General features: G+C 38.9%; 2 protein-coding genes across 3 annotated transcripts in view; one reads left to right on the top strand and one right to left on the bottom strand.

Annotated features, from left to right (window-relative positions):
* Positions 1 to 630, bottom strand: part of LOC110959317 (rho-related GTP-binding protein RhoN-like) — a 59343-nt gene extending 58713 nt beyond the window's left edge. Inside the window, exon 1 of one of the 2 annotated variants that reach the window (XM_022206123.2) lies at positions 297 to 630. In XM_022206123.2, the coding sequence (XP_022061815.2) occupies positions 297 to 401 (105 nt within the window). In that variant the 5' untranslated portion in view covers positions 402 to 630. The remainder of the gene's footprint in view (positions 1 to 296) is intronic. The other variant, XM_022206125.2, reaches the window with a different exon arrangement.
* Positions 631 to 5672: 5042 nt separating this feature from the next.
* LOC110959316 (synaptic vesicle membrane protein VAT-1 homolog) lies at positions 5673 to 24385 on the top strand. Its single transcript, XM_022206122.2, has 6 exons — positions 5673 to 6297; positions 14588 to 14795; positions 19620 to 19790; positions 19954 to 20043; positions 20461 to 20699; positions 22567 to 24385. The coding sequence occupies exons 1-6, from the start codon at positions 5902 to 5904 to the stop codon at positions 22756 to 22758; spliced, it is 1296 nt and encodes a 431-aa protein (XP_022061814.1). The 5' UTR covers positions 5673 to 5901; the 3' UTR covers positions 22759 to 24385.
* Positions 24386 to 24824: the final 439 nt, after the last annotated feature.

Below are 24824 nucleotides of genomic sequence, written 5' to 3'. Positions count from 1 at the left end.
TGGAAACAATGTGACGCGCAAAAGCCTCAAAACATTTCAGAGAGAAATCAGCTCCGGGCAGCTTTTCAGTCATACAGTCATTTACATTTAAAGAAAAGGGAAAAACACACCAACATGCAAGAATAAACAACAATAACCGAACATAAATCAGTTTCTATATTGATAGAAGCACATTTTGAAGTTTTTGAGTAGAAACACCAGGCTACATGGAGACTGTGCCGCTCGGTTTCGGGGTTTTACGCACCTGTGCAGCAGCAGTCTCCACTCGTGTTTATCTCTGTGAAAGCCTGTCTTACCTCTGGGTACGAGTCTTTGGCAAAAACGTGAAGGAGAGCCGTCTTGCCACACTGCGTATCTCCGACAACCACGATCTTACAGCGCAGTAGTCCTTTGCTCTCCATCGTGCCCCGAGTATCACTGAAAGGTTCCAAGTCGCTGCCTACTTGTCATTTAGCTCCCAGCAGGTGGAGAGTACAAGAAATAAGCAGCTCTGGGTGTCGTAATTGTTCAAATCACTTCGGACAGAAACTTCAGCTCCACTGTCTGTGTAGTTTCGGCCACATACTCTGCGCAATGAACGCTGCGCTCCTCTGCGCCTCCAGCCAAGTGAGGCGCACTGATGATACCTTTTAAAGGCACGGCGTTAGAAGGCTGTTGCCTGTTGGGTTTTTCAAAATGAAAGCATGAAGTTTGGAAGCAAACCCACCGATTGTCGTGCGTAAAAGATAGTCACACTGCTTGTTTGAAATACTAGAATAGTAGATTCTTATTTGAGAGTTGTAGAAGAGTCAAATTGTACTCATTAAGCTTTAGCCACGTTTAAAGTTCTGTTAATATCTGACAAAATGAGCAAAAGGTTACATTATTTACCGAGAAGGCAAAGTTCAACATTGATATATGAGAAAAAAAAAGCTTGTTTTTGGTTAAGGTTAAAATCTGTAGTGGATCAAGTTTTAGATAGCTGCAATGGTGGAAAAATGTGATTAAATCAATATTTTGCAATTAAAATGCCATCATTCCATCACTGTTGTGTCCATGCTGTGCATAAATGTCAATAATACACTATAATTTAAATGTGGAAATGCTCAGCTGCGTTATTGACTGCTTATTTTGATTATGATGTGACTTATAGCTTATGAAAAACACAATACTGGCATGTTTAAAGGTGAAAAATCTTGTTAAATTATTCTAATAATTGTCTGGAGGGGATCAATAAATGATACCATTGTTAGTGTTACAGTTTTAAAATGTAATGTCTTATGAAAAACATGTTTCCATCATATTTTTCAGGTCTCGAAATGTATTTCAACATAGTTTTACGTCTCTTCATTGTTTTTTTAAAGCTAATTTGAGCTAATAATCCAATTTGAAAGCTGCCAGTGAACACATGACTTATTGTGTGGTTTGTTCTTGCAAGTTTGGACCACGTTACACATACAGGACAGTATTCAGAGGATGTTATATTTCTTAATTTTCAATTTTGTTGTGATGCTCAGATGTATTTTAACAGAAAACTCTAGCTTTCAGGGCCACTTTTCTGAGAGGTTTTGCCTTAATAATTTGTTTAAAAGTCTATGTAAACCACCTTGTGCATGGAGGTTTTTATCAATATTGCTTCACTAACAATATTTTATTGGCTAAATGTAGCTCAGATTCAATCAATTTTGATTCGGTGTCAGGTAAAGCCAATAATCTGGCGTTTACTCGTCATCGATTTTAATGAGATCTTTCAGTTCGGTGGATTCTGCCTGACAACATTTAAATATCAGTTTTTCTGTCTGTCTATAAACTCCTGTGAGAAAAGTACCATCCGTTGTATTTGAATCACTCCACTGCTTCTATTTTGAAGGCAGAGTCTCGGTGCTTTCCGTCTTTCTCTGCCTGACTCTGGTCAACTTGACGCAGCTGCTTTGTGTTTCCATCATCATCCAGAGAGTTTATCGCAGCCAGTCAGAGCAGTTTGAATGTTCCAGTAAACACAATGAAAAGCACAAGAGATGAAGTCACTTCCACTCTGTATGGATCTGTTTACCAACATGCTGTGTGTCAGAGTGAGAAAAGGATGCAAACACTCAACAGATGATGAGAAAAACATGAAATACCAAATGTAATTATCACCGTATCACCAATGACAACAGTTAGTCAGACTAAGCATGTTTTGACAGGACACTTAGTTTCCAGACTTACATAGTTTAAATGCAATAATGCACGGGCTTTGAAATTCATTTGACTCTGGGGTGAATGGATGATAGAATAAAATGTGTTTTGGCTCTTTTTGGAAATGTAGTGTGTCAGCAAACTGCATTTTTGTTGTATTTTTCAGTTCTAATAAGATCCCTGATCTGCCGCAGGACATCAGAACCAACTTTTGACAAAGTCTGTTAGCTCCATCTGCTGGTCAAAAACAAGATAGCGCCACTAAGTATGTCCCGGTCAAAAACTCATACAGCATTTTTACTTTTCCAAGGATAATCCTACAAGATACTTATAATTTCTCCGAATCATAAAAGACAATCTATGTATTTGATGGAAAATATGTTTGGTTATACAATAATTTTCACAGTATTACAGAAAATGCAATGTTTGAATTAGAATTGTCACAGCCCTGCTTGGTGTTTTTTTTTTTCACATTCATGAAGGAAATATATATGATTTCCAATCTTATTTTACTTTACTGTTAAAATTATAGCTTTTAAAAGTATTCAATCTGTGTGAAAATGCTCTTATTTTTGAAACTCTAACTTGTTTCTACCACAGCAGGAAAGATTAAATGTATAGAATTCTGTACGTTTATCAAATTCTCTAAATTCAGGATCATATTTGTGGACACTGCAATCAAACTTAACACTATTAAAGTTATGGAAATGATCGAAATATGTTCACTATAAAATACAAATACACATTTTTCCCAATAGGACAAATAAGCACAAACATATCAACATATAAATTCCTGTAATATCTTTTAATATTGATCCAGAGACATGGCATTTGACCAACATTACTTATTTATTAAATCGACATTACAAGATGTTTGTTTTGATGTTTGATTACATGTGTGGGATCAATCATACCAGAATTCATTTGGTTTCATTTGATTCTATGGTTTTCAAAATAAAATAACTGTAATTTTTTGTGGAATCCTAAAGGGTTGTTTTGTTTGTTTGTTTTTAGTTTTCTTTACTTAGGCTGTTTTTTAGTGTGTCAAGTTATACATTAAGATTTAGAACTTTTTTTAAAAATAGGACATTTTTTTTCAAGTTTTGCAGTAAAATTTGCAATGTTAATAATAATTAAATCAACATTTCTCCTGTTTACAGGCATCTTACACAGTACAGAATTTATCTTGGTAATGTTTTCAGTTGTTTACTAGTTGGTGATATTAAAAAATGTAGGCGATGACAGCATTTTACATTTTTTGAATGACTTTTCCTTTCAAGTTTCTGAATTTAGAAAAAGTTGTGTAGGAAATTGTGTTACAAACCGGTTAAAATATGACCACAGCTGATCATCACTGCAATAAAGTGACTGACAGCGTATTTATGGAGACGTTAATTACATTCCAGAGATGTTAAACTTGTATTCAAAAGCATCCTGAGAGTAACCAATGGAGATTTTCAATGAAAAACTATGACGCCTACTTGTGTGTTTGTGTCTAGAAAACACAGAACATCTGAGAGCACTTATACGTTTCCCCTCAGACCGGAGTTATTTACCACAGCTGTTTGTTTTCCCAGCAAACACCATGTTTGTCGCAGCTGTGTACAGTATCTGTGCTGCTGGGTGTGCACACACTGTATTCTGTCGGTTGCTTCCTCTGAGCGTGAATGGAGGCGAATGAAGTGTAAAATGGCAACTTCTGACCTTTGTGCCCTTAAAAAACAACTCTCTCATCATGCTTTCACTTCCTCATCTGACACTTTCCAACAGCCTGGCAAGATGAGAGAGAAGCTCCAGTTGTAGGATGGAACAATTTGTGAATTTGCAAATTTCCTTTCAGAATAAGACTTTGATCTCAAATAACTTACAAAATGTCAAACTTAGAGTAGGGTATAGGAGGTAAATCCTCCTCAGATTGCTTTTTTAATGCCAAAAGTGGTCACTTCCTCCGATTATTTCAGCATGATGGTAAATCCATCACATCCGTATGCTCCAGATGTAACATAATGGCCTCCTCTGGGGCAGGTGGGAGCTGAGCAGGGTCTGTTTCCTTCAGATGTGGCCTCAGATGATCCCTCCTCTCCCTCCAGGACTCCAGTGTCCGGGGTTTGAAGCTCTCCGCAGCTCTGGCTCACATCTCTCAGCTTGTTGCCAACAAAACACATCGGTCACTTTTTCAGCTGCGTCAAGTCAGACGCACAGAGTCAAGAAGAAACCGGAAGTCGAAGAATTTACCATTTAAAATAAGGTATTTTTAAATGACAAAAGCACATCCGTATTTAGAACTAAGATCCTTTACACAATAGATTTTAGAGAATCAGTAACCAGACAGGAACATGATTATAGGTTATCATAGTACATTTTACTGAGTGGTTGTGGGTAGTAACTTACCATAAACTTAGTTTATGGTCACTATTGACCATAGATTCACTATTTGTGGTCAACAGTGAGTAAATGGCTTCTACAGATTGATATGTATTCATTTAAATAATTAGGCAGACTTGAAGAATAAGTTGGATTTTGCTAGTTAAATAAAATGCTTTGATATTTTACATTATTCAGTGGAAACAGAGCAATCCCACAGGCAAAATATAGCTTTGAGACTTTTTTGCTCTCTGTAAGTCACTAAAAATTAAAATACACTACAGAGTGTCATTTCTGTGAATCTGATTTGTCATTCTTATTTCTCAAAAGCAGAACATTAGAGGCTAAAAACTTGATCCTAAACGCTGGGTCGCAACACAGAAAGTAAGTGCAACTAATAAACTACTTAATTATTGTGAACACAGAAAAGAACAATGCAAATAATTGCAAATATGATCCATCATTGATTTTACAGTTGTTCTTATACCTTGTATACCAGATTAAGATGCTCATCTGAGGTAACTTATTCTACAAAAATAATTAAAGGAAATAAGATTTGAAAAATAAGATAATATAAAATCTTAAGAAATTATCTAATGTTTTTGTTGCAGTTAACGTCAAAGCAACATCGAAATTTGAAAATACAGTTACTCTTAAATACCAAGTTGGCATTGATAAAAATGATATGGTGGTATTTTGTCATGATTTAATAACCTCTTTAAGTTTTTAAAGAAAGAATATATTATTCTCAGTGGGGGTGTTTTATCTCAATTTACCCCCAATAAATCGTTTTCTCAGCTTTGGGCTTTTAGTGTAGTTTTTGCTTCATTTTCTGTTTTGATTTTGTTGACCGGGCTTTTTTTTTTTAGGTATTATTATTATTAAACAGCATGATCTTTTTGTAATGCTTTAAACCATTGTGTGTATTCTGGGGGGTGAGCTTGTCACCTTCACTAATAAATAATCTTAAAGAAGCTAAACTAACAGTAATGGCTTGCATTATGTCATTATTATTAAACTGAAGCTGAAATGTTGTGTGATTTGAGAAATGATGTTTGAGTCAGAAGCCAGAAAAGAATGAAATGCTGAATTAAGTGTTTTATTGTGAAAACCAAAAGCGGAAGTATTGTTTGAAGTGCGTCTGTCTTGACGCCAGTCACTTGTTGAACGCACACACACAGGAAACCACACAAGACGCTCATTTTCCAAAAGCCTCGACTGTCTGCAGAGAGGAAACATCTTTAATGAGCAGAAACATCTGCAGCAAAGCGACTGCTCCAGCTTTCAGGGTGTTTTAAGTTTAAAAAAAGAGACGCCCGAACAGGCAGAACTCCTGATCTACCCTAAAAACCACTGAAGGCGCACATCGTAAGTGTCAGCATGTCTGGTGAAGAGGCTCCAACTCAGCAGCAACAACCTGAGCAGGAGAAGACGCCCGACGAGCCTCCACCATCGGCGGATGCTGCTCCCGCTGAAGCCCCGCAGGGAGACTCCGGGAGCGGCGCCGCGGCGGAGGAGAAGCCGCTGACCTGCCGCGCTCTGGTGCTCATCGGGCACGGAGGCTACGACAAAGTGAAGCTGCAGGTGAAGACGCAGAGCAAACCGCAACCGAAGGCTGGAGAGGTGCTGGTGCGCGTCAAGGCGTGCGGGCTGAACTTCGCCGAGCTGCTGGGCAGACAGGGACTGTACGAGCTGCTGCCCGCCCCGCCCGTCACGATGGGAATGGAGGGCTCCGGGGTCATCGAAGCGGTCGGGGAGGATGTGAAAGACAGGAAAGTGAGTAAAGGCCTGCTGAAGGCTCCTACACACCCACAGAACACCACCGAAGCAATGAGATCTGACGTGTATCGTATTAATACCCAAAGCGTTCTCGTTTTCTGTGCGTAATCTTTGCGTAATCCTCTCCAAACACCTCATCAAACCATTTCTGTCGTCAATTTCCTCAGTTTTTAAGTAAAATCTATGTAGAAAATCAAGAAAACTTATAAATTGTAATCCAGATCCTCTTTTATCCTCCTTTTATTTCAACTGCAGCCACTGGAAAACGGTTAAAACATGCTTTTAAAGTGCAATTTCTTCAGAAGACATGCATTTTGAATGGATATTTGTGTTCCTTTGTGTACCACTGACAACCACATTCTGTGTCAAGGCAACATGTTTGATATGCACAGTAAAAAAAACATGTCAATATGATGACAAACCTTCATCATACTGGTCAGTTAATGTGTCCTGATTTGAAAAACTGCAAGAAAAGAAGCTTTTTTCCTTGAAGAATGCCTTACTGTGTCATTGTAAGAAGTGAGTGTTTGATTCACAGTGTGTCCTTGAAGTGTTTCTACATTTGTCTCCCCTGCACAAGAGTACATGTTCTGCAGTGAAAGCTTGTTGAGTTTTATTTATGAGCTCTGATGAGAGCATTTATGCACCACATTTCAACAGATTTGAGGGTATTAAGTTTGTTTTTGGTTGGAAAACATGACTTCTGACCGGCACTAATGTGCAAAATTTGTCAGTTGCCGTGATGAGTGACTTAAAATCCATCAGCTGCAGATTTTGCTTCATTTGAATTCTGGCTGCTCGCTGCGGTTTCACTCCAAACACCAAAGTGTCTGCTGCTTATGCGCATAGCATTTATTTTTACAACAGCGTATCAAGGATAAACCAAAGTGACTCATAGCAGGTAACCTTCATGACTGTACGTCGCGAGCTTTTGCAAAAAGGCTTCAGTACTTTTAACTCAGTGGTTCAGACGTTTGTTTGCTTGCAGAATCAAAGCAGCAGAATTCTTACCACTTGTCCTTATCTGGAGTTGCTCGTGCATATGGAAGATGGAAAAACACATCTCACATCTGACTGAGGACGTAAAAGCTGCGTTGCTGGGTTCAGAAGGCGCGTTATTACAGTTTTGTATTTAAATCTCAGCATCAGATGACTTCCAGGCAGAAGTGTAGGAGGAAAGTCTGGCTCTTATCTTCATCTAAATGATTCTGGATGCTGTCATACTTCCATAGAGCGAACCTTGTTGTGGGATCTGCATTCGTTCAAGAGGAGAAATAAAACACTCAGTGAGCTTTAATATATCATGCTTGAGTCAAACAGCAGTGCCAAAAATATATATACATGATTGTATCAGAGACACAGAGTGTCCACAAAGGCACAAAACATTTAGCCACAGGTATCTGAACCTGAATGATGTAGTGTTTTAATTATAAAAGACAAAAAACAACAAAAACAAGACACGAAACAACAAACGCAAGAAACAAAACGACCAAAAGTGAGACAAACGACATGAAACACAAAAAAAAACGGAGACAACGAATCAGGCATAAAAGTTAAAAAGCCCCCCAAAAATGGACAAATGACACAAGCGAGACAAAAAGACACAAAACGACTAGAAATGCTACACAAAACAACGAATAAAGCAAAACACAGTGACAAAAAGTAGACAAATAACACAAGCGAGACAAAAGCAGACAAAAAACGAGAAAAAAAACGACAAGAAAATGAGACAGCGACACGAAGCAAAACAAAAAAAAGAGACAAAAACATTCGACAAAAAAGTTACAAAGCGGCAAAAAAATGGAGAAGCGAGACAAAAAGCAAACACAAAACGACAAAAATGAGCAACAGAATGACAAAAAAAATGAGACAAATGGCAGAAGTCAGACAGAAACAAGACAAAATGAGACACAAAATGACAAAAGAACAATCTAGTATTTTAGTTTACAATCAAAACAACTTGTCATGGTCTAGAAATAATTTTTAATTTATAGTTTTACAAATCTGCAGTTGGAAGTTAATCTCTTCTCTGTACTTTTTGCACTTTACAAAATCATCCTGTGGGCCAGATTGGACCCTCTGGAGGGCCCCTTTTGGCCCGTGGGCCGCATGTTTGACACCCCTGTTCTAAATCTACAGGTCGAGATAAATAGTGATATGAGCAGTATAGACAGTGTAAACAGTATACAAATATGCAATTCTTTCCAATTATGTGTGTGCTTTTATACTTCAAGCACATTTTGATGCCAATACTTTTGTACTTTCACTTAAGGAAATATTTAAATGTTTGAATTTTACTTGGGTTTTGGTGAGATACTACAGGCAGTGGAAAAACATCTGTACCATTAACAGGCTTTGGAATCAGTCATCAGTCCACTTTCCATCAGACATCTCATTAGTTTCTCTGTATTTATACAATATATTTTATAATAGCTTCACATTATGGTTCACATGTGTGTATCTGTAAATCTCCTTCCTCCCTGCGCTTCACTGTCAGCTTGGAATTTCCCTCGTCCTCCGCTGCTCACGGCACGCCTCCTCTCATTCCTGCCTCCATCCTCCTCTCCGTTTTCAGAGAGCCTATAGAGGCCGTTCCAACACCTCCTTATTCTGAGGGACGCAGCAAAACACGAGACGCCACAAAACACCACACACAGGAAGCAGAGTGAAATCCCAGCAGACCAGGAATGTCACATGTATGTGCATTAAAATGATGAAGATTGGGTGTAAAAATTGGAAACGCTGAGGTTACGATTGGAGCGTGGTTGGTTCGGATCAGCCTAAGAATCTGGGTGGAGGCGCAGTGTGGAGACATGAGAGCAGCAGACAATAACATAAAGGGATGCCAGAGTGTTTTCAGAGAGAGAGAGAGGGTGATCCTGTTTTAATCAGGCCAAGCAGAGCTGTAGCGAAGTCTCTCCAGATGAAGGGTGTGGCTGTTTCGCAAGACACTGGGGAAGCTGACGGACTACATGTGTTACGCTGAATCTCTTTACAGCCAGATTCCACATCCAACATTATTTTATCGCGTTTCTAGATCCTGGCAGTCTGTAATTAGGCTTCGTAGCCTGATTGATATCTCTGGAAGTTGGGAACAGCAATTTTGTTGTTAAACCGCTCCAAGCTGGCTGGAAAAGGGAGAAATATTCCAAGTGTTTGACAAATGAAGTCTTCAGTCAACTTAATGTCATGCGATAAAAAGAAGATCTTTTCACTGTGAAGCAGATGCCTTTGAAAGTTTGAGAACTTAAAGATCATGCAGCTACAGTGCCGGATATTAACTCTATGCATTACCAGAGTATTGTACTCAGATGCAAAATTACAATAACTGCACTTTGCTTAAGTATTTCCGTCTTCTACTTTAAACTTCACTGTGATTCAGACGACAATATTCCTCCATTCCCATGACAGTTGTAATTTTGTAAATGGAGATTTTACCCAAAACAAAATGTCTTGTGAAATACAACACAAAATAGTCAAGTGGGACCAATTTGAAATAAATGTTTGAGCCTCAGAGAGGTAATGTGTAATACTGTAACATTTGCAATCAGTCCGCAATTTGGTTTTGCGACCCTTTGGGGGGACCTAGCTGTTAGCTAAACTCAAAATGATGCTTCCTGTTACCATGACTGTTTAACTCCTGGTTTTAGTCCTGTTCTAAACAGACTGTTTCAGTGTACGCAGCTTTAAATGCATTTGAGCTGTTGCTGTCCACCACGCCCATTTCAGGAAGAAGACTCTCTCTGTGTCAGTGATAGACTACCCACAGCCAACACAGACATCTTTGAGACTGTCAGTCATCTCTAACTTTCTGTCTGAGTGATCACTTTACAAGGAAAATCACAGAATTCACAGCAAAATCTTAAGTCAAGTGGATGGTGTGTTTTAGTTCTAAAATTGGTAGTGCAGAGGAGCTTCCACAGCATGGAAAGGATTCTGAAGTGATTACTGGTTACCATGTAGCCTTAATGGGTTTCAGTCACTGTTTTTATACTTATTCAGGTGTCTGATAACAGAAATGGAAAATAATGTAAAAGAGAACATCTTTATTGGGAAGTCGGTTGTAATAAAATCCAGTGTATGAGCACAGAGAGCAGGAGAGAAGTAAATGGATGTAAAGTACTGTCATGACTCACCCGCCCAGCCCTTAATTATTGGTTTTAAATCAGTCTTAAAGTTTCTACCATCTCTGAATGTTCCTCAGCATTACGGTTTCCACAAAGCTCAGACTTTTGGGCATTTGATCCAAGCTAATGGTAATGTTAGCTACATTAGCTGCACAACTAGCAAACACTGAGGATGTTAGCATTATCTTGGTGATATTGCTATCAAAAATAAAAGTAATTGGGGTTCCCAGATGGCTCAACCGGTTGAGTGGGTGACTCATGAACAGGGGTTATAGTCACCCCCTTTGCTGTTCACCCTTTATTCTTCTCCCTGCTTTCCTGTTTGGCTCTCTACTTAACACTATCAAATAAGAACAAAAAATATCTTTAAAAAATAAAAGTAATCCATTGAGTCTTCAGTCACTCAGATGCTGGGAGTGCATGAAAACTCTTGTGTTCACTCTTGCATTAAAGCAGAATATTTGGTTCGCTTTGGTTGTAGCTAGAGGAATGGCGGAAGAAAACATCTTCATAACAGGTTTTATTTTACACCTCCAAGTTTACAACAACCTCAAACCACAATTAAAAATAGATTTTCACCATACGGGACCCTTTAAAGTCGATTTTAATGGAGAATTTTTCCATGTGTTGGGGTGTTTTTACTCTTGTATCGGCATTTGCGCTTAGATCAGAGCTCTCCCTCCGTCGCTGTACGTCTGAGAGTCGTAAAACACTCACTAACAAACAACATGTTTACTGTGGTTGAAGATGCTTTCTCTCTTCTCTCCGCTACTCAGAAGTGTTTGTCTTGTCGGCTGACAGTTAAAATTAAATATGTGCTCAGAGCAGTTGGCATGCAGTGACGCGTCTCACACTGTATATTTTCACGCATTGATAGAAATGGCAGGAAAGTGGAGTATCATGTTCAGTTTTCTGGCACAAATTTTGCAGAGACGAATTCAAACAAACACTTCAAAACATCTCTTCAGTTACTTCACTTCATGTCAGCTGTCCAGGAACTGAGCTCAGCCTTTTTTTAAACTGACTATCGTGCATTTTTGAGTTCATCCAGCGAAGTGTTTCACAAGTCCAAGAGTTGAGAAATCCAATTGGTCTCAAACAGCAGCATGTTATCAGAGGTGGAAGTTCAAGAAAGTAACTAATAGCAGCAGGTGGACTCATCTGACCAGCGTGTTTGTGTGTCAGTGCTTTTGTTGTTTGTGTGCGTGTCATCTGTCTATTGTCATGGGTTGTGTGCTGCAGGAAGTGGGCGTGGCCTGGAGGTCTTGAAGCTGCATTAACAGGAAGCAGTGCAGCGTTCGTGATCAGATCAGGCTTCTTTCCTGTGCCCTTCGCTGTTTTTAGCCAGTTCGCAGCACCGATGATACATTTATAACTGCAAGTTTCTGTGGAACCGAGTGGCTCGCTGAGCACGGACAGCATTTCCCACAAGCCCCCACCGTCGCAGCTCGTTTGAACAGAAACGCACGCAGCAGGATTTACGTCACCTTGTTCAAAATGCATGTTTTTGGTTTGTTTATTAGGTTTCCAAGGCTCAGGCAGGAATAAGTTTGTTGTTTCTGACAAAGCAGTGATGCAAAGAGAAAGAAAAGCCAAACAGACTGAAATCATTTAGGCGTAAACTGAAGGAAATTCACAACAGGGTCGCCTTTGCAAACAATATTTCATTCTGAATGTGCAGTTTAAGCAATCCCGCATGAATTATTCCATTAGACCTCAAAGAAAAGTTATTTAGTATTTGATCAGAAATGAATCCACTGCTGCTTTGGGTTATTTATTTGTCATTTCAATGATTTGTCAAGCAAAAATTTAAATCATATGGTGACGATTATTGCATTAGTCTATTATATATGACAAGAATCATTTAGATAGTGAAATGTCTTCCATAATCTTTTCGCCTTTTTTAAGCTAAAAAATCAGTAAGTTTTAGCAGATTTTTTTTATAGATTAAGTGGTAAAGATAATCTGAATTGTTGGTTGCAGCCCTGATTTCACTGCTTCTAATGAATTAGGTCTGTTAATGTCCAAATATCTCAGCATCTCCTGTTAGCTTCCCCTTTGACAGAGCAGAGCAGTGGTGTAATTAAAGGCCATCGTGTCGTTCAACAGCTCAGATACATCAGATGACTTCCTGCTCTCCTGACCTCAATTTGCTGTTTGTTGCCAACGGATGTGTGGGAGAAAAGAAAACGGCTTCAGTGTCTAATGACAAGTACAAATTGAGCTGATAAAAGATTCATTTGCTCTTCTTTCCTGTATCTGCACAGATGTTCTTATTGCTTTTAAAGGTCAGTTCATCTAGATTACAAGAGCACAGTATTCCAACTTATCAGGTGGTATTTAGCCTTGCAGACAGATTCGGTTTTAATCTTCACAGTTTTTAGTTCTTCCTTCACAATATAAGGAATTTTCTACTTTTTATAATTAGAATAAGAAAATTGAAGTGCTCACAGTGACACTTGTGGATTGTGTAGAGCTACCTTTCTCTGGAAGCACACATTTCAGTTTTTCTCATTAACTTTTAGCACCATCAGAAAGGGCCATTAAAATATTACAACACCTGAAGACAGACTGGTACAAAATCAGGTGCAGGCATTTCTGTTTCCCAGACACTTGATCCTAATAACTTTATCATGATCACTGGAAATTTTCAGCCAGACATTCTCATTAGCATCAGTGGAGTTTTGTGTTTATTGCTGATTATTGGTGCTAATTTGTTGTCTGAATGCACATTTATCCCATATGTCTTGCAATGTCTCTTGAACACCTGGAATGAGTTTCTTCAAATTTGGTACAAATGTTCACTTGGACTGAACAATAAATTCTTTCAAATTTGGTGGCCAAATGCTGAGGTGACTTCCCAGGACATGTTTTCAGTTGTAACTCAGAAATTGATGCAATTTTTTTTTCTGAAAATGAAATACAAATCTGTAATATGGCACAGTAATGACATTTTAAATCCAAAAAGTCAAAGCTCAGCTTGACTGTGATGTTATAATGTTCTGCAAAAGAACGTTCCTGGTCTTTATTTAACACCATAAATCAGGAACAGAAGGGAGATTGTGAGCATATTTCTCTTTTGTTTGGATACAGACTTGGTGAGACTAATCTTGACTTGCTCACTGCTTAAATTCCTTTCAAGTTTTCCTGACATGGATATAAACTGGAGCTTTACTTCTTGGCGGAAACATTCAACAAGACAGTAGTCTGAGTTTTTCTGATAGTTTCAAACGCTGCAAACAAAATTCCTGTTACCATCACTGTGCTGGAAAGAGGACAGAAGCGTCACAGCCAGTGTATGTGACTGGACACCTCTCCTTTTAGTAATCTGAGTGAATTTGCCTTTCAAAATTTGTAATAAATTACAATTAAATACAGCCAATTCCAAACAGTACTGTACTGTTTTTTTAAAAGCAAGGTTAAATATTGTAAAATGTGATTCTTCTACAGTCGACTATTAACAGGCTGCTGTCAAAAGGAATGGGGTTAATGGAATAAAAAATTGTGCAATTCACAAGTCACTGTTCAGAACGACAGCTAAAAATATTATTAAATTTACACTGATGCCCTGGGAAAGGCTATTTTCTACAATTTAGTTCTGTTTTTTACACTAAGTTAAATTATTATTCCTGTGGTTTCTAAACTGAATCTATTAGAATGCAATTGGTCACTAAAGTTCTTATTTCCAATACATAAAAATGTAACTTGGGTCCTGCTTTATCCTTTTAAAAGGTGTTTTAATGTTGCATGCATCTTTAAGTGTTACGCAGATGTTAGTTGGTTTCAGTTCTCAATCATAGAGATGAAACACACGTTATTATTTATGCTAAATGTCCACAAGTTACAGTTTACACATTTTAAAAAAGGAAAGTGTTTCAATTTGCAAACAGTTTGTAGTAAATTTAGCTACAATATTGAACTAAAAACCTCATATTCTGCTATAGACTGATGTAATCTATTAAACAGTAAATGCCATCTTAAGTAAATTACAATTGTAAAACTGTAAAAATACAGTTAAAATACCTGCAACCAGTATTTGACTGTAAGGAGCATTTGTTACAGTGTATGTTGTGATGATTTTAAGAACGTGGCATTAGGATATGAACAGCTCTGTAACTCGGCTCTGTATCGTCTCTCTTCCTTCCTCTTTGCTCCTTCAGGTGGGAGATCGCGTCATCGTGTTGAGTCGCAGTGGGATGTGGCAGGAGCTGGTGGTTGTTCCCACTAATCGCACCTTCGTCATGCCCGACGAGATGAGCTTTGAGGAAGGTGCTGCTCTGCCTGTGAACTACATGACCGCATACATGATGCTGTTCGAGCTGGCCAACCTGAGGCCGGGAAAAAGTGTTCTCATACACATGGCAGCAGGTAAGGCCACATAAATGCAGGACATACTGAGAAGCTGCGTGTATAATTTTAGATTTAAATGAAATCAGCAATGTCGGGCAGATAAGTTGATTCTTCACTTTAATCCGCGTTAATTAAAAACATGACACTATGATAATGAGGTGCTACGTTCCTACATAGAGTGGAATTCCTCCAGAGTTGTGCTTCTTTTCACATTTGTGGCTTCTGCATGTTGAGCAAGAAAAGCACTCGGAGGCTGCTCAGTCGTTGTTTCATTTCAGACAGATGAAATCATTAATAAAAATCTACCTCACGTTGAGCACAGGCATGTGTACGTTATGTACGGATACCGAATCACGGGACCTAAATATGTAGCAGAATTGATGGGACTCACCCCCACAATTTAATCAATTGTTCCTTGTATGATTTCCGATGGACAAGTCCCGATAAGTCCGCATCGGTCCATTTTTAGTCGTAGTTTTAGTTTAGCAGTGTTCGCTTGTAGTCATAGTTACAGGGACGCTATGCCGCTATCTCGCAATGATATGGAAATCTTTATCAAATCTGTGGATCCAGACTATAAGACGCATCACTGCCAAAATCTAATCAGGTGGTCCTTGGGTCATTTCCGATGTTCCCTAAAAATTTCATCCAAATCCGTCATTCCGTTTTAGAGTAATGTTGTGCACAGAAAGACAAACGTACGTCGGTCCTAAAGTAACGCCGCTGCATTCCTTGGTGGAGTAATTAATGTAATTAATGTGGAACGGCAGGTACTGTGACAGCTTGTTTGGTGTATAAGATATTTATATTGCCGTGCTGCAGAACCAGTACCATTTAGTACTGTTTGTGTACCTATTAATCAAGCAGACTATTAACATAAAAGAAAAACCTGACAAGCTTGGTAATTTAGCAAATGTTAAACAAAGTTTGCTTTGGTAGGTGTGGTGTAACTAAATAAATGTATTTATCCATTTTTATCAGGCTATCAAGTAGTTAGGTTTGTCTCTTTGAAACCTGTGAATTGAAAGTGTTCATTTTTTCTTTATTTTTTACATTTTCTTTACCAAACAATTTGTCAGTTCATCAAATGAACATCAATGAGTTACCACTCTGGGGGGGTCGCAAAGTAATTTTCTACGAATCAATAAATCAGTCAATAAATGCAGAAATGATCTTTTCAAAATTAAACCCAGGATGGACTTGCTGTGCTCTGAGCACAATGCTCATCTGTCTTACTAGGTAAATATTGAGTGAAAATGACCAAAATATAAGCACTGGTGTTTGTCTGCTGCTCCTACAGACTGTAGGTTTAATCATTCATGCAGTTTACACACAGAGAATAATTTGACTGATCTCTCCTGCAGCTAGCCTTCATTAGATTACTATGAAAGGATATTTTGCCCTTTAGATAGTTGTTTTCTTTTGTTTTGCCGATATGTCTGCATTTGGTGTGTTAAGCCTATTAGTGCTTGTGTTTGGTTTGTGTGATTCAGCCTCCTCCAGGGCATAATGACGGGTTGGAGCCTCTGATTTGGTCATTTTGGTTCAGTGGCTGAAAGGTTTGGGGACGTCTGGGTTACCTGAAAATGAGAATAATCACAGCTGCAGCCCTGGTGTCATTTATAATAATAAAAATTAAAATAGTTTTCAGAAAGGGATGATGAATAATCTCCTGGAAGCAGATTGGGGGCGTCAGATGCTGTACAGCTGGACAGACCATCTCCCCAATGTGTCTAATCTATCAAACATGTCCTCCGGCCTCCAGGGCAACATGTGAGGAGTCGACCAGCGACAGCCACTAATCACTTCTCTGAATGCAGCCGCATTACTGTGCAGAGAAATTATTAGCTGAGAGAGCACAGGTCAGGGGTGAACATGATGTGTGTGTGTGTCCCATTATGGCTTATTCATAAAATGGCAAACCGGATCATTATCAAACACGGTTGCTTAGGCAACACCTGACATTTTAAACAGGGATGAACAAATATGTCTCATTTAGTCCAGTGTGTCCAGGAGTCCAAACCAAGGCTTTATTAGTGTTATGCTAATCCCAGTAGGATGGAAATCACTGAAATGCATCTTTAGCCACTAGGTTTTAGCAAATCATACACACTAGAATTTGAAATAATTCACCTTTCAAAATAAATATCACAAACTGATAAATCATGTCTAATGTTCCTTTGACTGTGGTGGATAAAAGTAATTGGAGAACAGGGAGTTTTAACTGTATTGTACCAAATAAATGTGATGTTCTCTGTTCAAATCTCAAATCTCATCCCAAGATCCAGTTAGTTTCTTTTCTGGAACTTTAACCCTTAACTTACGGTTTTCATCAGCAGTTTTTCTTGGATTTGTAGACGTTTGATTTCTCTTTTCTCCAAACAACTTCTACGTAGTGATATGAGTTGAGATTTGCATTTTTTTCTGTTACAAACTACTTAAATACAGCAATCAACCTGCTGATGAAGAACAATGTGAGGTGATCAAAAGCACCAGAAAAGCTACTGAATAGAGCTTGTTCTGAGATTGTTTCATGAATAGCTTTTTCCACAATCAACAGTGACTTTTAAACCTCAGCTTTTGCTCAAACAAAAATCATAATTAAACATCCGCAGCTCACTAAAAACTCCATCAGCTGATGAAGCCTCTGCAATATTTCAGAAAGCTACTAAATGGACTTTGTAGTTTGAGCATTTTTACAGCAGCTGCTGCATGTCCTGTCTCTTTATTTGTTTAGAAAAGTCACCACAGGCTTATTTAGAGACAAAAATCTGAATAAATCCTTGATTGATCCTTGTGTCACTGCTATATTGGGACAAGATTTGTAGCAGATAGACACACTCAGATGTTCCTGTCTTGAAACTGTCATGGTCACAAAACTTTTCAGATGGACGTTGAAGCATCCAGTTCAGTTTTTAATCTGTGTTAATTATGAGCATAATAGATAATATAGGAGAGCTGGGAATATTGATGGGAAGTGTACATCCCAAACAGTGGGAACAGGCAGAGAAGAGCTATGGATTTCAAAATAAAAGCCAGATTCTGCATGTAGTCACAAGTTATGGCAAAGAATCCTAATTTCTCGCTGCTTAAAATTCACATCAGATTGTACCAGGTAGAAGGATTATTTATTGCTCTGGTTCTTTTATTGGAACAGTTTGTATTCAGCGTCCTTGAGCTCAAATTGACTCCTTTGCCTTTGCAAAAAGTGACAATTCTTCATGTCGTTTCTGTCATCTCTAGCTTTGGCTTGTTTATTCAGTAAGTCTAATAGTTCAGTACACGACAAGCACTCAGTGTCCCTACGTAGAACGGAGGTCTGTTAATGTCGCCGTCTGAGCCTCCATCTTCACGGTCTGTTGCCCTTCTGTATCCCCACATCTCAAGGCCAACGTCAGTGTTGAGTGGGAGGCTGGTTGTCAGCTGACCTGTGTGAATCAGCCACACGAGGGCCGGGTGAAGCAGAGGGCAGGAGGGATGACTGGTGAACAACCAGGAGGCCGTCATTTTCAAAAGCCTTTCACAGGACCGAAGAGACCATAAAGCACGTCTTCCATTTCAGTGTTCGAGGGCTCAGCCATCAATAAATCACATCTCCGGCCTCTATTGAGCTGCTTGTAGTGTCCTGGCTGGCCACTGGAGTTGTTATTAGAAATGAAGCTGACTGTGATCCCGCTACCGTTCAGGACATTTTAACCCTTTCAAAACCAGTTTTCCTCCGTTTGGATGCATACACTGTTCATATGTGTAGTAGTTTGTCCCAGTTGTAAATGATGCAGAGTGATATATCCCATGTTTTTAAGGCAAATGCATAATTTCATCACGTATAGATATTGATTTTATTTTCCCAAAATTCAGCAGGATGATATCTTTCATTCTCCACTGGCTTTTGATATAGAGATCTGCAATTTTGAACTGTGTATGAATGTTGAGCATGGAGTTTTCTCCCAGTATAAATGTTACAGCTGCACAAATGTTGCTATAAGGAGACGTTTTAATCTGAAATGACGAGTAAAAATGGATCAGATTAGTTGTCACCTGTTTGTAGCTTTTATCTGACACATTGAACAGTACAGAAATACAAATTGAAATCTTCATTCTCGTATTTTTTGGTTATTCCAGAAGAAAAATGAATTTAGATAGAAAAATTATGTCATTGTTCACCATATTAAAAAAAACAACAACACCTAAACCGTTTTACTCTTCTTTATCTCATGGTCGTGTTCACATTTCACTCAGTTCTGCTTTTCTTAGTTGTTGCTTGGTTCTAGTTTTGCTTCCTTGTTCTTAGTTTACCTGTTTTTTGCTCTCAAGTTCTTAATTTACATAGTTTTGGCCTTTCTAAATTTATACTATTTCTTTTATCTCAGAACCTTCTAAGTGTTTATTTAATGTCTGCTGTTGCACAAAGAGAGAGTAACATAATTTCGATTCTTGGTAAGTCATGTACACACTGAAGAATTGACAATAAAGCTGACTTTGACTTATTATGGCCAATAAACAACATTGTGGTCGATTTTTCTTTGTTGTGCTTCAAGAAACTGCACAGCATCTCCCTTTTAAAAGGTAGTGTCAGTGGAAAGGTGTATTTTTTATTTTTTTATTTGTTAGCTGCTCTGTAAGGCAGGAGCGTGTGAGTCATAAAGTGTCATTGATTCTCTCAGATCAGCCCTGTCTTGACTCATCACTTAAAGCTGGTATAGTCTGATTGTTTGATGATCGAGTGTTTCACAGTGGGACCACACAGAAGTTGAAAAAGCTTCTCTTTTCAAAGTGAAACGTCTGCTGCTGTTGCTGCTGTTCTCATGCGCGTTTGTGCTGCTGCTGTTTGCACATCTGCAGGTGGTGTGGGGATCGCTGCTACCCAGCTCTGTCAGACTGTGCAGGATGTGACTGTTTTTGGCACTGCATCGGCCTCCAAGCATGAGACCATCGCCCAAGGGGGAGTAGCTCACCCTATCGACTACCGCACCAAAGACTATGTGGAGGAAATCCGCAAAATCAGCCCAAAGGGTGACAAAAGACGTTCTTGGCAACTTCTGCTACTGCATGTGTAGAGTCTGAGGACAATTAGCAGAAGCCCTTGAACTTTTTGAGTTCATGTTTTCGTTTAAAATGTCAGGAGTATTTTCTTTTGTTCCTGTTTTTTCACTTTTTTTTTTCTTTCTCTCTGCAGGAGTGGACATCGTCCTCGACCCACTTGGTGGCTCTGACACCCAAAAAGGCTTTAGTTTGTTGAAACCTATGGGCATGCTCATAGTCTTTGGTAGGACACAACATTTTGAAACAGAAAAAATGCTTTTGTTCAATCCATAGAATGCATATAAAAAATAGCACAACTTAAAGCTGCATTATTTCTAACAGCCAGTAGGGGGCGACTCATTTGACTGTAATAAGAAATCCAATTGTGTAGAAGTCTATGAGAAAGCAATCCCATTTTATATTTTATATGTTCCATCAGTAAACGTTTTCCAGTTGACTTTATGTTTTCAGTTGCTAGTTTCAAGTTTCCTTTAAATGCAGCATGATGTTCAATCATCACAGTTTTTTCCACTTCTCTACCATCAAGTGACAACTTCCGCAGCTTTTACAGATATTTAGAAGATAGCAATGTGATAGCTATTGTCAATTTCCTTTCTGCATGTTTTTTTTTTAGCCTATTCTCTTCTATTGTCTGTTCCAGGGGCAGCCAATTGTGTGACAGGCCAGAAGAAGAACCTGTTGGCGATGGCAAAGACCTGGTACAACCAGCTCTCTCTCAACACCATGAAGCTGATGCAGGCCAACAAAGCCGTGTGCGGCTTCCACCTGGGCTACGTCACCGATGAGCAGCTCTTCTCCAGAACTATGATGAAGCTGCTGGAGCTCTACAGTCAGGGAAAGATCAAACCCCACATCGACTCCCGCTATCACTTTGAGGAGGTTAGTTTGATCGTGTTTGTAAAATGTTGCATATAGCTTCTTCTTTCTGAGCATCCATGATGGCAGTGTTTGGGTTTCTACATCCGCTATGTTCTTCTCTGTCTCTTTACTGTTTGGTGAAATATTGCTTAAAGGCAATAAGCTGGCAAAGTAAAGGCAAAAGGTGTCTGAAAAATGGTATCTTCAAAAGGAATAAAACATATAAAATAGACATGATGTATGATTTTATTGGTGCACTTTGAAGATGTCTTTTGATGCTAAGCAGACTACAGCTTCATCGTTGTCATAAGGATGTGAGAGTGATATTGATCTTCTTATCTAACCAAGAAAATGGAAAAAAAGTGTATTTCTTATAGGTTTGAGTACAAAAGAGAATATAAATGTATTTTCACCTGCCCCCTCAAAGTATTTAGTGTCACTAGAGGGAAGTCCCCCCCTGGTGTTTTCCTATTCTCCATCAATCATGTGACGCAGCAGACGAGCAAACCTCCTTCCCCCCCCGTCAGATAAGATGGTACTCAGCAGCTGTTGCTAGGTGACGGTCTAAATTGTTGCCGTGGCATCTCTACTAGTGGGGATATCTGCGTTTTGAGTTTCTCTGGCTGCCTTCGACAATAGACAAGGGGGTGATGCGCGACAGTCCTGACTGCTTTTACAAGCTGGAAGCAGAGGCAGGAAATAATAGGAAGTGCAGAGGATATATGTCAGAGATAAACAGTATAGATAAGCATTGTTTTATTCATCTGCATCCCCATTTCCATTCAGTAGTACGTTGTTATGTATCCACAGCAACAGAGAACAATCTCTTGAATGGTTTACATACATTGCCAAGCTTTTTTTCTTAAAAAATAGGTGGCCATCTCAAAACGCTAAAATAACTAGAAGGACACTCACAGGACTCTGCCAAGGCTTCCTACAAGCTAAGTATTCTTGGATCCACCCTTTGATTTGATTCTACAACAAAATTTCATAGGTTATTCCTTTGTGCATGCTCCATCTCTCCACCAAGTTTGATTAAAATCTGCCTGGTGGTTTTGGCATGATCCTGCTGAAAGACAGACAAACCAACCAAAAAACAGTATGAAAGCACAACCTCCTTCACAAAGGTAGTAATTATATAATGTCACGCAGTATTTAAAGCTGCTTGAATCCATATTTTCGATACTTAATTGGTCCTTTGCATGCAACTGATGTAATTTTGTCATTTGCAATTACTTAACTTTCATATTAATAATGGATAAAGCAATTATGTGTACTGCCAACTGTGATGAATGGTTTGTTGATGTGCTTTTTAATATCCTTCAGCTTTTTGTTTTAGTTTTTATGGCCCACAACATCTTTTGTTTTTTGGTTCACTCTCATCTGCTTCCCCTCCACACACATTAACGGCTGTTTTCTGGCAAGCCCACTGTAATCCACCTGCCCATCACCAAACCACAGACAAAACTAGCTGATAAGCACTGCGGAGCACCTACAAAGTCCGATGCTTCCGAGCTTAAAGAGACTGAGGAAAGTGGACTTGCCCTTATCAGATGGACACAAACATGAGCTTAAATCAATGCTAATGATGCTTCGTCTTTGCTTAACGTCTAAATGAACAAGCATTAGCTGAAATGTCAGCTGTAATGACTTAACAGGGAGATAATATGTCAATGTTGTACTTGCTACTGGTTTAAAACTGCCCACTCATGGCTGAAGATGTGTCGCTGCAGGTTTATTTGTTCAGTCTCACACCTTTGATGTCGTAATAAGAGTTTTCTGTCATTGATTTTTGGGAGGCCTTCACACGGTGGATGCACTCCATTTAGATGTTTCAGGAAAAAACATCTAATTTGTGCATCTTTTCTGCTCTTGTGTCTTTTCTCAGGTGACCGAAGCCATGAAGCGCATGCACGAACGCCAAAACATCGGGAAAGTCATCCTCCTCCCGGAACCCAAGAAGGAGGAAGAGAAGCCAAAGTCCAACGCTGAGGCGGGAGAAAACGCAGAAATAAACGAAGCTGCCGTCAGCGAGAAGAAAGAGGAGGTCACAGAGGAAGTTAAAGCAGAAAAGGATTGAGTAAGAGTGTTTGTTTGAATGATATTTCCCCAGTGAGGTTCCCTTTTGTCCAGTTGTCAAAAAAAAGGAGATGAAAAGTAAAACAAGATGCTATGTATTGTTTGACTTTGTCAGTATTTTTCAAATGTTTATGAAGTTTTGTTGTGCAATATGTCTATAGTGTAGTGTCTTTGTTGGGAACACTTGTGTTTTTTTAAAATAAAAGGTCACTGTATTCCTACATTACCTGAGAAATACTGTATCCTGATTACAGACAGTTGATAAAATTGGTGGCGATGGTGCACAACTTTGACTTTTTTGATCTTTCAGCTCTAACATCTGTAACAACAGCAAGCCAGGGCTGCTGTGTATAAAACTATACTTTACATTTAGAAAGAACGACTGGGCAGCTTTGCAAATTGATCTCAAAGGGAATTTTATCAAAGTCACGTGTGATTGTGCTGACTGCAGACTGCAGTGTGTCAGTTTGGCCTCTGTGAAGCACCAAATCTTCCAGTAGTAAAGCTGCGCCACTTCATGTGTCATAGCTTGACTTTGTGAAGATTGCCAAGCTTTTATTGTGCCAGATACACACAATATATTGTAACATACAAAAAGAATGCTATTTGTGATACTGTTATCCAAAAACAGATTTAAATAAGGATAAAAAACATTACAAGTGAGAAGGGAAGCACCTAAAAACATGTTGTTTTGTGATATTCTTGATGGTTTCTTACCCCTTTGATGAGCAACATGGATCAAAAGTGACCAAAATCTAATGGAAAATGGGTATCTCCTGACTCACTGCACATCAAAGGGTTAAAGCAACCGCCATCCTATTCAATACAAGTGAGTTTTATTAACACAGTGTCAGTTTCCAACATGTCGTCTCATAGCACTTAGCATAGTACAGGTTGCAAGTTTTAAACAGAGAACCCAACAAATCCAAAGTTTCCTTTGAGTTTCCTTTACACAAATACTTGGTAACAGTGGGAAGGAAATATAAACCTCTCCTTTACAGGGAATACAAAAATAAGCCACTTCCATGAAAGAAGTCCTGGCAAGTTTACATATGACTCGTATTGATTTGTATTGCTATATTTTGTGTTTAAACTCACTTAAATTTCCAAATTTGCCGAATTATTTTGGGAGCTGTTGGAAGATATGTATTTGTAATTGTAAGAAAAAGAGCAAAAATGATTTCATTTTGGCACCAGGTGCAGAAAATATCTCTTCACAGTTCTCTAGCTGTCCATTCTGTGTGTGCACTAGAAGAAAATGTGGTGTTTTCACACAGAACTGGGTCTGTAAATGGGAAACAAAGTGGGTCGGACGGATCTACTCAACACTAGTACCGTGTACAGTCAAGCTTGTGCCCAGTACTGTGGGAGGAAAATGGGGAGTAAAGAGTGAACAGTGGGAGTGAGATGGATGGTAGATTTGGCTAAATGTCAACCATCCAAAATCACAGACTCAACCTTCAAGAATATGTCAAAAACAAATGATTTTCTTGTGTGCTTGTTTCTGTTTTTCTTTCATCAGCATCCTATATGAAATCTGGCAGAGTAATAATCCTGTTACACATCATTCATTTAATGAAGGAATTAACCATAATTATACAAATTAAATCATTTCCTCAGTATGATTACACCAGTAGTGATTATTTGTGTACTTTCATGGGTTTCCGTGTGTGCTGCTCTCCTCTGATCGGTGTTGCTCCACAGCTTGAGACTCTCTTTGTTGAAGGAAATCCCAGGTCAGTGTGTTATTGTGCTCTAACTGCTGTGTTTCCCTCACTTATTTGCACCACATTTACAGCCAGCTTTCGCCACGGCCGTCGTGCCAACTGTGAATAACAATTAGGCGGACTTCCCTGCCTTGGCAATCTCTCTTGGGTTTTCCTGCAAAGAATGTCACGCTGCACTTAAGCTGAGTCTGTTTGGCAAACCATTTAACATTCTTCTGATTTACAAAGCTGCTTTCTTAATTCCTCGTCAAACTTACTGATTATCAGCAAGTTTTCAGGGCTGCAACTTGTGTTTTTCCTTTTATATATTTGGGAAGTAGCTGAAAAAGTTCAGAGAAAA

The sequence above is a fragment of the Acanthochromis polyacanthus genome, chromosome 19 (genome assembly GCF_021347895.1).
Source record: "Acanthochromis polyacanthus isolate Apoly-LR-REF ecotype Palm Island chromosome 19, KAUST_Apoly_ChrSc, whole genome shotgun sequence".
Taxonomy (NCBI): domain Eukaryota; kingdom Metazoa; phylum Chordata; class Actinopteri; family Pomacentridae; genus Acanthochromis; species Acanthochromis polyacanthus.
Note: the sequence above shows the minus strand (reverse complement) of the source record. Positions and strands in the feature narration are given on the sequence as shown.

Coding starts and splice junctions, on each gene's coding strand:
- LOC110959316 (XM_022206122.2), top strand. CDS start 5,902: ATGTCTGGTGAAGAGGCTCCAACTCAGCAGCAACAACCTGAGCAGGAG. Junction 19,791..19,953: donor CCGCAAAATCAGCCCAAAGG/GTGACAAAAGAC, acceptor TTCTCTCTGCAG/GAGTGGACATCGTCCTCGAC. Junction 20,700..22,566: donor CCCGCTATCACTTTGAGGAG/GTTAGTTTGATC, acceptor GTCTTTTCTCAG/GTGACCGAAGCCATGAAGCG.